The following is a 13,354-nucleotide window of genomic DNA, read 5'->3' as shown; positions in this document are numbered from 1 at the left end:
GGTCAACCAATTCATTGTTGACGGCAAAGCCGACTTCATGAAGTCGGCATTCTGCCTCTGATTTCCCTTTCCAGAAGAAGGTATAACCTCCACCATGTTCCTTCAACTGGCCTTCCCCTGCCCGCCTTGTCTCGCTTATGGCGGCGATGTTAATGTCAAAGCGTCTAAGTACCCGGGCAACTATGGCAGTGCGGCAGTAGGAAGTAACCTTCCTAATGCCTGCCCCCCAACCAAGCCTCGGGCCATCTACCATCAATAGCGCTACTCGGTGCCGAGCTTGCGGCCAACACTTCGCCGTAGGCAATTAGGCTCATAGAGCTGTGCCTGGTCTCCAGGTGTCTTGGATCCCCTTGCCACTGGATCAAGACCTTGCTCAGCTAAGTCTGTGTGGTTGCCACCCCACGTTAAAAGAACTCACGCATAGGCATCTTCGACTTCGTCAGTATTAAGTTCGGGACCTGGAACGTCAGGACCCACATGGGGCGAGCATAGCCAGTGTATGGGGAGGGGGGACTAAATGTTGCAGTGTATCCCAACTCGTCCATCACAGATGCACAACCCCAAAAACAGCCTCAGAAACATGGACATTTTCCATTATACACGTGAAAAAGAGATGTCCTCTCATTTCTGAATGTTGAATGTGAGAAAGTAGAAGTAGCGTATTTGTATTTCATAACAATTTATGTCAGGACATTTTAATTGGAAAATAAATCTATTAGTCCATACATCTTGGCTAGACCTTCGCCCATTTATCGCCCATATAAGCGCTGAGATGCAGGCTATCGCCCATATTTGCACCCGATCATAGCCCATGGGCACAGACCGGTATGGTTAATGTGTAGCCTTCCCCCACTGTGAGGGTGATTGATGAGGTTTTGAGCCTTTATGCCTCTGTGAATCACCTGGGGACATTTTTCTACATTGAAGGCACTATATAAATGCAAAATGTTGTTATTTATTGTAACCACTCCTGCTGTGATGCATTAGTTACATCTGTGTCATCTGCAGGGTTGCATTGTCCTCCAGGATTGCAAGGTCAGCGAACTTCCAACAAACCCTGAGGATCCAGGGAAGTTCCTCTTCGAAATCGTCCCAGGTACGTGCCATCCGTTCACCGAGACCCCCAAAGCACACACACACAGGCGTTTTCTTCACCCATCTGGTGTGGCACAGAATCAGAAAGTGCAGGAAGGCTCCCAGCTCAATCCAATGTTGAGATATTGGATGTCGACCAGGGAGGCAGTAGGGCTGCTATAATTGGGTGCACGGTCCTAAGCCACGGAGTGGAAGATGGTTAGGCAGGGTTATGATTGCTGATGAGGCCTGTTGTTAAGTGTGTGTAAGTGGATGTTGGATGTTGGGACGCTGAAGAAATATCACCAACGATGTCTCCGCAAGATCCTACAAATCTCCTGGGACGACAGATGCATCGACATTAGCATCCTCGACCAGGCCAACATCCCCAGCATTGAAGCACTGACCACACTCGATCAGCTCCGCTGGGCGGGCCACATTGTTCGTAAGCCAGACACAAGACTCCCAAAGCAAGCTCCACTCGGAACTCCTTCACGGAAAACGAGCCAAAGGTGGGCAGAGGAAACGTTTCAAGGACATCCTCAAAGCCTCCCTGATAAAGTGCAACATCCCCATTGACACCTGGGAGTCCCTGGCCAAAGACCACCCTAAGTGGAGAAAGTGCATCCGGGAGGGCGCTGAGCAGCTCGAGTCTCATCGCCGAGAGCATGCAGAGTTCAAGCGCAGGCAGCGGAAAGAGTGTGCGGCAAACGAGTCCCACCCACCCTTTCCCTCAACGACTATCTGTCCCACCCGTGACGGGGACTGTGGCTCCCGTATTGGACTGTTCAACCACCTAAGGACTCATTTTAAGAGTGGAGGCAAGTCTTCCTCGATTCCGAGGGACTGCCTATGATGATGATGAGGATGTTGGGTGAGGATAGAATGAGCCTTGGTTGTGATGCCCTCTCTGCTTTCGTATCCTTGTTTTCAAATCCGTCCATAGCCTCGTCCCCTCCTTATCTCTGCAACCTCCTCCAGCCCTACAAAGCTCAGAGAACTCTACGCTCCTACAATTCTAGCCTCTTGCACATCCACGATTTTAACCCCTCTACCATTGTCATCTGTGCTGTCAACAACAACAACTTGTATTTATATAGCGCCTTTAACATAGTAAAACATCCTGAGGCAAGAGTGTTATAAAACAAAAAATATTTTTTGACACTGAGCCAGAAAAGAAGAAATTAAGGCAGGTGACCAGAAGCTTGGTCAAAGAGGTAGGTTTTAAGGAGCGTCTTAAAGGAGGAAAGAGAGGTAGAGAGGCGGCGAGGTTTAGGCAGGGAGATCCAGAGCTTGGGGCCCAGGCAACAGAAGGCACGGCCACCGATGGTTGAGCGATTATAATCAGGGATGCTCAAGAGGGTAGAATTAGAGGAGCACAGAGATCTCGGGATGTGGGGGTGGGTGTGGTGGGGGGGGGGGTTTGTGGGGGTTGGAGGAGATCACAGAGATAGGGAGGGACGAGGCCATGGACGGATTTGCAAACAAGGATGAGAATTTTGAAATCAAGGCGCCTTCAACTGCCAAGGCCCTAAGCTCTTCAATTCTCTCCCTTAACCTCTCTGCCTCTCTTTCCTCCTTGAGGACACTCCTTAAAACCCAGCTCTTTGACCAAGCTTTTGGTTGTCTGTCCTAATATCTCCCTAATTGACTTGGTGCCAAATGTTGTTTGATAATTGCTCTTCTGAAGTGCCTTGTGATGTTTTACTACATTAAAGGTGCTATATAAATGCAAGTTTGTTGTTGTTGATCAATAGCTGCTATTTTGGTTCGCACTTGAAAAATGGTCACTTGGTAGAAGTTTCAGGGAACTATCAGTGTCTGTATTACTTTGGTAAATCATACTCATCATCATAGGCAGTCCCTCGAAATCCAGGAACACTTGCTTCCACTCTAAAAGTGAGCTCTCAGGTGGCTGTACAGTCCAATGCAGGAATTACAGTCTCTGTCACAGGTGGGACAGACAGTGGTTGAAGGAAAGGCTGGGTGGGGAGTCTGGTTTTCCGCATGCTCCTTCCGCTGCCTGCGCTTGGTTTCTGCATGCTCTCGGCAACGAGACTCGAGGTTCTCAGCGCCCTCTCGGATGCTCTTCCTCCACTTAGGGCGGTCTTTGGCCAGGGATTCCCAGGTACCAGCGGGGATGTTGCATTTTATCAAGGAGGCTTTGAGGGTGTCCTTGAAACGTTTCCTCTGCCCACCTGGGGCTCGCTTGCCGTGTAGGAATTCCGACCAGACCAACATCCCCAGCACTGAAGCACTGACCACACTTGATCAGCTCTGCTGGGCAGGCCATATTGTCCACATGCCAGACACGAAACTCCCAAAGCAAGTACTCTACTTGGAACTCCTACACGGCAAGCGAGCCAAAGGTGGGCAGAGGAAACGTTACAAGGACACCCTCAAAGCCTCCCTGATAAAGTGTGGCATCCCCACCGACACCTGGGAGACCCTGGCCAAAGTCCACCCTAAGTGGAGGAAGAGCATCCGGGAGGGCGCTGAGCACCTCGAGTCTCGTCGCTGAGAGCATGCAGAAATCAAGCGCAGGCAGCGGAAGGAGCGTGCGGCAAACCTGTCCCACCCACCCTTTCCCTCAACGACTGTCTGTCCCACTTGTGGCAGGGACTGTGGCTCTCGTATTGGACTGTTCAGCCACCTAAGGACTCATTCTAAGAGCGGAAGCAAGTGCTCCTCGATTCCAAGGGACTGCCTATGATGATGAGGAGTTCCGAGTAGAGCGCTTGCCTTGAGAGTCTCGTGTCGGGCATGTGGACGATATCATGTGATCTCCTGAGAGAGGCAAAAAAAAATTTGAAAAAAAACCCCAGGCCTATTTGGGGGAACGATCTGGGAAATTCCTCTCCGACCCATCTAGCTGATCGAAACTAGTCCAGGAGATCACACTGAAGAAGATTCCACAAAAAGGAAATGAATGACGGCTTAATTTTTTTTGTGGTGGTGTCAGTGAGGGAGGAGTGTTGTCTGAAGCATTAGGACAACTCACTGCTCCTCTTTGAATAGTGTTGTGGCAGCGTTTGCACAGATATAGCCTTGGTTTAATGCTTCATTGAAAAAAAGGCACCAGGATGAGACATTAGAGAGGAAAAACAATGTCCACAGAGGACTGGAAGAGACAAATTGCACCAGAGTAAAGAATAGTTCAGAAATTGGAAGAATCAGATAAAGGGCAAATGCAAGGCAGTCTAATGAGCTTGGAGTGCATGTATGTAAATGCACGTAGCCAGATAAATAAGGTTGGTGAACTGCAGGCATAAGTCACCACATGGGACTATGATATAGTGGCAATGACAGAGACTGTCCTCAAAGAAAGGGAGCTACAAGGTATTCAGGAAAGATAGGAAAGGAAAAAAAGGAGATGGGTGGCAGTATTGGTCAAAGAAACTGTTACAGCACTAGAAAGGGATGAGGTTGTTGAGAGATCAAAAATAATTTATTTGGTTAGATTTAAGAAACAATAGATGATATCATAATCATCATCATCATAGGCAGTCCCTCGAATCAAGGATGACTTGCTTCCACGCCAAAAAGTTCACGGGTGTTTGAATGAAGGACCTAATATTCCAGATTCCCGAACTACATGTTGAAGGGTGGAAGATGCCTGTGTGTGGATTTTTTTAACGTGGGGTGGCCATTGCACACCAGCCACCACATGGGCTTGACAGAGCTAGGTCTTGGTCCAGTAGCAAGGGTTAACCAGGACGACTGGAGACCAGCTCTGCTGCACGGACCTAGTGCGCACATGTATCGCAGTGTGGGCTGGGCTCGTGCTGCCCCTGGGCCCTCGCCTCTTCTGGGCCCCAAACCCGCGCCTCTCCTGGGCCCCAATCATATCCCTCTGTAATCTCTCACCGCTCCTGCTGTACCTGCCCACGCTCCAATCAGCGATCTGGATCTTGGTGACGTCCCTCTTCACTGCCGTTGCTCTCCTGCTCCAGCACGTGCTGCTCCCTGGAGTGGTATGGCTGCCAGGGTGCTCCTTCCGCTCCCCGGCCTGCTCCGATGGTGCTCGTTATGGGTGTATGCTGAGTGTATGCCTTAAGCCACCAAATGGTGGGAAGTCGATAGAGAAGCAAATTTGCAGGCAAATTACAGAACGATGCAAGAACTATAGAGCAGTGATAATAGGGACTTCAATTATCCCAATATAGCCTGGGATAGTAACAGTGTAAAGGGAAAAGAGTTGGAGGAATTCCTGAGATGTGCACAAGAGAACATTGTTAATCAGGATGTTCCGAACCCAATGAAGAAGGAAGCAGTGCTGGATGTAGTTTTGGGGAATGAAGTGCAGTATGTTTCAGTGGGGGGAGCATGTGAGGAACAGAGATCATTTGGTTCACAATAGTTATGGAAATGGGCAAGGAACAATCCAGTGTAAAAATACTTAACTGGAGGAGGGTTAACTTCAGTGAGTTAAAAAGGGCTGGTGGTTTGGAATCAAAAGTTGGTCGGCAAAATAGTAATTGAACAATGGGTGGCCTTCAAGGTGGAGGTGGTTTGGGCACAGGATAGACACATTCCCTCGAGGTGGAAAAGAAAGGTATCCAAACCTAGAGCTCCCTCGATGACTAAAGATATACAGATTAAAATGAAACAGGAAAAGGAGGCTTATGACAAATGTAAGGTTCAGAATACAGTCGAGAACCAAGCTGAATACAGAAAGTACAGAAACATTTTTAAAAGAGAATACGAGGAACAAAGAGAGAGTATGAGAATAGATTAGCAGCTGACATAAAAGGGAACCCGTGGGAGTAAAGGGACAGTGGCAGATACAACATTGGCTAAGGGACGGAAAACAGAATGCAGGTGAATGATGCTTCTTCAGACTGGAGGGTAGTTTCAAGTGGTGTTCCCCTGGTGGTGTTCCCCTGGAGTGGTATTAGGACTTCCAACTATTGGTCCAACATTTCTGACTTAAAAACAGAAACTGCTGGAAACACTCAGCAGATCAGGCAGCATCTGGAGAGATAGGAGCGATTTTAACCCTACTCGCTCAGCAGAAACCTGCTGGGCGGGCAGTGAACATCACCCTGGGACTTATCTGTCTGAAAGCTGCCATGATCGCAGCATCTGCAATTTTAACATGCTCTTCTGAACAGGCAGGAAGGACATGCATCCAGCTACAGTTCTCAGCATTTTAGCGACATGATCGGGGTCCAGAAGAGGCGTGGGCCCAGGGGCAGCACGGGCCAGCCCACACTGTGATATGTTTGCACCAAGTCCGCGCAGCAGAGCTGGTCTCCAGTCGTCCTGGTTAATCCTTGCCACTGGACCAAGACCTAGCTCTGTCAAGCACGTGTGGTGGCTGGTGTGCAACGGCCACCACACGTTAAAAAAATCCACGCACAGGCATCTTCCACCCTTCAAAATTTAGTTCGGGACCTGGAATATTAGAAACATAGAAAATAGGTGCAGGAGTAGGCCATTCAGCCCTTCAAGCCTGCACCACCATTCAATAAGATCATGTCTGATCATTCACCTCAGTACCCTTTCCCGTTTTCTCTCCATACCCCTTTATCCGTAAGGATATCACTTTAGCCGTAAGGGCCATATCTAACTCCCCCTTGAATATATCTAACGAACTGGAATCAATAAATCTCTGCAGTAAAGAATTCCACAGGTTAACAACTCTCTGAGTGAAGAAGTTTCTCCTCATCTCGGTCCTAAATGGCTTACCCCTTATCCTTAGACTGTGTCCCCTGGTTCTGGACTTCCCCAACATCGGGAACATTCTTCCTGCATCTAATCTGTCCAGTCCCGTCAGAATTTTATATGTTTCTATGAGATCCCCTCTCATCCTTCTGAACTCCAGTGATTACAGGCCTAGTTGATCCAGTCTCTCCTCATATGTCAATCCTGCCATCCCGGGAATCAGTCTGGTGAACCTTCGCTGCACTCCCTCAATAACAAGAACGTCCTTCCTCAGATTAGGAGACCAAAACTGAACACAATATTCCAGGTGAGGCCTCACCAAAGCCCTGTACATCTGCAGTAAGACATCCCTGCTCCTGTACTCAAATCCCCTAACTATGAAGGCCAACATGCCATTTGCCTTCTTCACCGCCTGCTGTACCTGCATGCCAACTTTCAATGACTGATGTACCATGACACCCAGGTCTCGTTGCACCTCCCCTTTTACTAAACTGTCGCCATTCAGATAATATTCTGCCTTCGTGTTTTTGCCACTAAAGTGGATAACCTCACATTTATCCACATTATACTGCATCTGCCATGCATTTGCCCATTCACTTAACCTTTCCAAGTCATCCTGCAGCCTCTTAGCATCCTCCTCACAGCTCACACCGCCACCCAGCTTAGTGTCATCTGCAAACTTGGAGATACTACACTCAATTCCTTCATCTAAATCATTGATGTATATTGTAAATAGCTGGGGTCCCAGCACTGAGCCCTGCGGCATCCCACTAGTCACTGCCTGCCATTCTGAAAAGGACCCGTTTATCCCGACTAGATCCTTCATTAAAACACCTGTGACCTTTTTGGTGTGGAAGTGGGTCATCCTCATTTCGAGGGACTGCCTATGATGATGATGATGATTAGCATCACTTCTCTTTTTGATATATATTAATGACCTGGTTCATGGGTTATAATTTCAAAGTTTTCACATGAAACAAAACTCAGAAATGTAGTAAACAGAGAGAGGATAGCAACAGACTTCAGGAGGAGATAGACAGACTGGTGAAATGCGCAGACACATTACCGATGAAATTTAATGCTGGGAAGTAATATAGAAACATAGAAACATAGAAAATAGGTGCAGGAGTAGGCCATTCGGCCCTTCGAGCCTGCACCGCCATTCAATGAGTTCATGGCTGAACATGCAACTTCAGTACCCCATTCCTGCTTTCTCGCCATGTTTTGGAAGGAAGAATGAGAAGAAGCAACAGAAACTAAATGGTACAATTTTAAAGGGGGTGCAGGAACAGAGACACCTGTGAGTGTATGTACACAAATTGTTGAAGGTGGCAGGGCAAGTTGAGAAGACAGTTTAAAAAAAAAAGTATATGGGATCCTTGGCTTTATTAGGGTGGATAAAGAGGAACCAGTGGATGTAGTGTATTTGGACTTCCAGAGGGCATTTGACAAGGTGCACAAGATAAAAGTTCACGGGGTTGGAGGTAATATATTAACATGGATAGAGGATTGGCTAACTAACAGAAAACAGAGAGTCGGGATAAATGGTTCATTCTCTGGTTGGCAATCAGTAACTAGTGGGGTGCCACAGGGATCATTGCTGGGACCCCAACTATTTAGAATCCATATTAACGACTTAGAAGAGGGGACTGATTGTAATGTAGCCAAGTTGCTGACGATACATAGATGGGAGGAGAAGCAATGTGTCAGGAGGACACAAAAAAAATCTGCAAAAGGACATAGACAGGCTAAGTGAGTGGGCAAAATTTGGCAGATGGAGTATAATGTTGGAAAGTATGAGGTCATGCACTTTGGCAGAAAAAAAATCAAAGAGCACGTTATTATTTAAATGGAGAAAGATTGCAAAGTGCTGCAGTACAGCAGGACCTGGGGGTACTTGTGCATGAAACACAAAAGGATAGTATGCAGGTACAGCAAGTGATCAGGAAGGCCAATGGAATCTTGGCCTTTATTGCAAAGGAGATGGAGTATAAAAGCAGGGATGTCTTGCTACAGCTATATAAGGTATTGGTGAGGCCACACCTGGAGTACTGCGTGCAGTTTTGGTTTCCATATTTACGAAAGAATATACTTGCTTTGGAGGCAGTTCAGAGAAGGTTCACTGGGTTGATTCCGGGGATGAAGGGGTTGACACGAGGAAAGGTTGAGTATGTTGGGCCTCTACTCATTGGAATTCAGATGAATGAGAGGTGATCTTATCGAAACATATATGGTTATGAGGGGGCTTGACAAGGTGGATGCAGAGAGGATGTTTCCACTGATGGGGGAGACTAGAACTAGGGGGCATAATCTTAGAATAAGGGGCCGCCCATTTAAAACTGAGATGAGGAGAAATTTCTTCTCTCAGAGGGTTGTAAATCTTTGAAATTCGCTGCCTCAGAGAGCTGTGGCAGCTGGGACATAAAATAAATTTAAGACAGAAATAGACAATTTCTTAAACGATAAGGGGATAAGGGGTTATGGGAGTGGGCGGGGAAGTGAAGCTGAGTCCAGGATCAGATCAGTAGTGATCTTATTAAATTGCGGAGCAGGCTAGAGGGGCCATATGACCTACTCCAGCTCCTATTTCTTATGTTCTTATGTTCTTATTAATGGAGGCATAGATAACAAAAACAAGAAAGTTATGCTAAACCTTTATAAAACACTGGTTCGGCCACAGCTGCAGTATTATGTTCGATTCAGGGCACCAGTTTTTAGGAAGGATGTCAAGGCCTTGGAGAGGGTGCAGAAGAGAGACGAAAAGAGGCGACATGCGGAAACAGTTTTATACGCAGCATGTTGGTATGATTTGGAATGCACTGCATGCAGGGATGGAGGAAGCAGATGCAATAACTTTCAAAATGGAATTACAGAATTATAGAATAGTACAGTATAGAAGGAGGCCATTCTGTCTGCTCTTTCGAAGAGCAAACTAGTTAGTCCCACTCGCTGGCTTTTTCACCATGTCCCTGCAATTGTTTCTCCCAAGTATTTATCCAATTTCCTCTTGAAAGCTATTACTGGAGCTGTTTCCATCACCCTGTCAGGTAGTACATTCCATTTCGTAGCCACTCGTGTAAAAAAAGATTCTCCTCATGTCTCGTCTGGTTCTGTTGCCAATAATCTTAAATCTGCCCTCTGGTTATTGACCCTTCAACCACTGGAAGCAGTTTCTGTGTATTTACTCGATCTAAGCCCTTCATAATTTTAAACACTTCTATCAAATCTCCCTTTAGCCTTCTCTGCTCCAATTGAATAAATACTTGAAGGGAAAAAAAACTTACAGAGCTATTGGGGAAGAGCAAGGGAGTGCAACTAATTGGATCTCTTTCAAAGAGCCAGCACAGGCACAATGGGACGAATGTCCTCCTCTTCAGCTGTGATGCTATGATCAAGGCACCAGCTTGACTATCACTCAGAGATGAAAATACTTAAGAAACTCCCCCTAGAGGAAGCCAGGAGCACAGCAGCTGTTGCAGCTTCATCTCAACGTTGTGTCTCAACTCCCTCAAACAGAGATTCTGTTTGTAAGGTCACACCTGTGAATTACCCATGTAATGGGATACTGTTGGTTACCTTTCAATTCTAAGAGTATTAAAATGTTATGACAAAAATTGTTATAAAATAAAAATATTGATCTGGTGTAATGTATTTGCTTCGTGGGTTCTTTGCTTAAGAATTCAGAGCAACACATTGCTATTGAGAACTAGTAGGTTTATTAACAACAGTTTAACAATCACACTGCACGTTACCAGTTCATCCACTAGACTCACATCTGCATACCTCATCGTGGATGACCTAGATCCAACTGACTGGGGTTTTATTGAGTCTCGTGAACATCAGGTGCTCTTTGAATGCAGGTCATAGTACCCCAAAATTGGTCATTTCTGCCCCTGTTTCACACCCCAAAAAATGGCCGAAAAGGGGTCCGATTTGAACCCCACTAAAGTGAATGCCAGCTTTATCTCCTTTCATTTTCAGGTGGGGGGGTGGGGTGGTGCGGGGGGGAGGCATCACGTTTGATAATTTTTCTGTTTTTTGGTGACCTATATATTCTTCGATTTATTGAATCAGTCACAGATGAGAACATCTGCGATTAACCACCTCCATCTTTAATTTAGGGGTGAGAATGAGGTATGGATTGTCACACGGGTGTACACTCATTTCGATCCTCGGTGTCTTTGCATGACCTTTTTGCAATAAGGACATAAGGACATAAGAACTAGGAGCAGGAGTCGGCTATTTGGCTCCTCGAGCCTGCTCCACCATTCAATAAGACCATGGCTGATCTGATCTTGGCCTCAGCTCCACTTCCCTGCCCGCTCCCCATAACCCTTGACTCCCTTATCGTTCAAAAATCTGTCTATCTCCGCCTTAAATATATTCAATGTCCCAGCTTCCACAGCTCTCTGGAGCAGAGAATTCCCCAGATTTACAACCCTCTGAGAGAAGAAATTCCTCCTCATCTCAGTTTTAAATGGGCGGTCCCTTATTCTGAGACTATGTCCCCTAGTTTTAGTTTCCCCTATGAGTGGAAATATCCTCTCTGCCTCCACCGTGCACCCACCAATGTGTGGGTGGGGCGGTTTGTCAGACTATCATCCTGTGTAACCCCTACTGACACATGAAAGGCAGTCGGCAAACAATTTTCACCCAAATGTACACGCACTGCTAGCTCGAGACTGGTTTCCGAAATTGCAAAGGATGTGGTCTCTGTGAGAGAAGTTAGCGTGAAGTGAGGGCGGGTTCGATTCAACAACACACGGTGCAGCAACCCGGTACCCTCTCTACTATTTGATGCTGAGAAAGACAGTATAACCGGAGTGTTTTCTCACTCAAAGCTAGATTACGTTTTCTAAGTCACTGTGACTTTAGTTTTTATTTGTTAGATCTTTTATAAACCCATCGCTTAAACTTGATTAAATATTGAGCATGCTTCCTCTGTTTGAAGGTGAGCGTGTTGTATTAAAGCTTTGAATCTACTTTTAGAAAGTTCAGTTTGTCATGGCTGTGATCTACTATCTGCATAACCATGGCGGCCAAGGATGAGAGGTGATCTAATTGAAACATATAAAATTCTTAAGGTGCTTGGCAGGGTTAATGCTGAGAAGATGTTTCCCCAGGCTGGGGAATCGAGAACTGTCTCAGGATAAGGGGTCAGCCATTTAGGACTGAGATGAGGAGGAATTTCTTCACTTAGAGGGTGGTGAATCTTTGGAATTCTCTGCTCCAGAGAGCTGTGGATTCTCAGTCGTTGAGTATATTCATAAGAACATAAGAACATAAGAAATAGGAGCAGGCCATACAACCCCTCGAGCCTGCTCCGCCATTTAATATGATCTTGGTTGATCCGATCATGGACTCAGATCCACTTTCCTGCCCACTCTCCCTTACCCCTTATTCATTTATTGGTTAAGAAACTGTCTATCTCTGTCTTAAATTTATTCAATGTCCCAACTTCCACAGCTCTTTGGGGCAGTGAATTCCACAGGTTTACAACCCTCTGAGAAAATAAATTTCTCCTCATCTAAGTTTTAACTAGGTGGCCCCTTATTCTAAGATTATGCTCCCTAGTTCTAGTCTCCCCCATCATTGGAAACATTCTCTCTGCATCCACCTTGTCAAACCCCCTCATAATATTCTAAGTTTCGATAAGATCACCTCTCACTTTTCTGAATTCCAATGAGTAGAGGCCCAACCTACTCAACCTTTCCTCATAAGTCAACCCCCTCATCCCCGGAACCTTCTCTGAACTGCCTCTAAAGCAAGATATCCTTTCGTAAATATGGAAACCAAAACTGCACGCAGTATTCCAGGTGTGGCCTCACCAATTCCCTGTATAACTGTAGCAAGACTTCCCTGCTTTTATACTCCATCCCCTTTGCAGTAAAGGCCAAGATTGCATTGGCCTTCTTGATCATTTGCTGTACCTGCATATTAACCTTTTGTGTTTCATGCACAAGTACCTCCAGGTCCCTCTGTACTGCAACACTTGCAATCTTTCTCCATTTAAATAATAACTTGCTCTTTGATTTTTTTCTGCTATAGTGCATAACCTCACACTTTCCAACATTATACACCATCTGCCAAATTTTGGCCCACTCACTTAGTCTGTCTGTGTCCTTTTGAAGATTTTTTGTGTCCCTCTCACACATTGCTTTTCCTCCCATCTGTGTATCGTCAGCAAACTTGGTTACATTACACTCGGTCCTTTCTTCCAAGTCATTAATATAGATTGTAAATAGTTGGGGTCCCAGCACTGATCCCTGCGGCACCCCACTAGTTACTGATTGCCAATCCGTGAATGAACCATTTATCCTGACTCTCTGTTTTCTGTTAGTTAGCCAATCCTCTATCGATGCTAATATATTACCTCCAACTCCGTGAACTTTTATCTTGCGCAGTAATCTTTTATGTGGCACTTTGTCAAATGCCTTCTGGATGTCCAAATGCACCACATCCACTGGTTCCCCTTTATCCACCCTCGTTCAAGACTGAGATCGATAGAATTTTATCAATGAAGAGAATCAAGGGATGTGGGGATAGGGCAGGAAGGTGGAGTTGAGGTAGAAGATCAGCCATGATCTTATTGAAACATGAAAAATTCTTACAG

At 46.0% G+C, this 13,354-nt stretch overlaps 1 protein-coding gene across 1 annotated transcript in view; it reads left to right on the top strand.

The window, feature by feature from the left end:
* The window catches only part of LOC139234764 (rho GTPase-activating protein 25-like), an 86,136-nt gene that overhangs the window by 24,711 nt on the left and 48,071 nt on the right, over positions 1-13,354 (top strand). Inside the window, exon 3 of the mRNA XM_070865456.1 lies at positions 1,009-1,096. Coding sequence (XP_070721557.1) covers positions 1,009-1,096 — 88 coding nt within the window. The remainder of the gene's footprint in view (positions 1-1,008; positions 1,097-13,354) is intronic.

The sequence above is a fragment of the Pristiophorus japonicus genome, chromosome 22 (genome assembly GCF_044704955.1).
Source record: "Pristiophorus japonicus isolate sPriJap1 chromosome 22, sPriJap1.hap1, whole genome shotgun sequence".
Classification (NCBI taxonomy): Eukaryota; Metazoa; Chordata; class Chondrichthyes; family Pristiophoridae; genus Pristiophorus; species Pristiophorus japonicus.
Note: the sequence above shows the minus strand (reverse complement) of the source record. Positions and strands in the feature narration are given on the sequence as shown.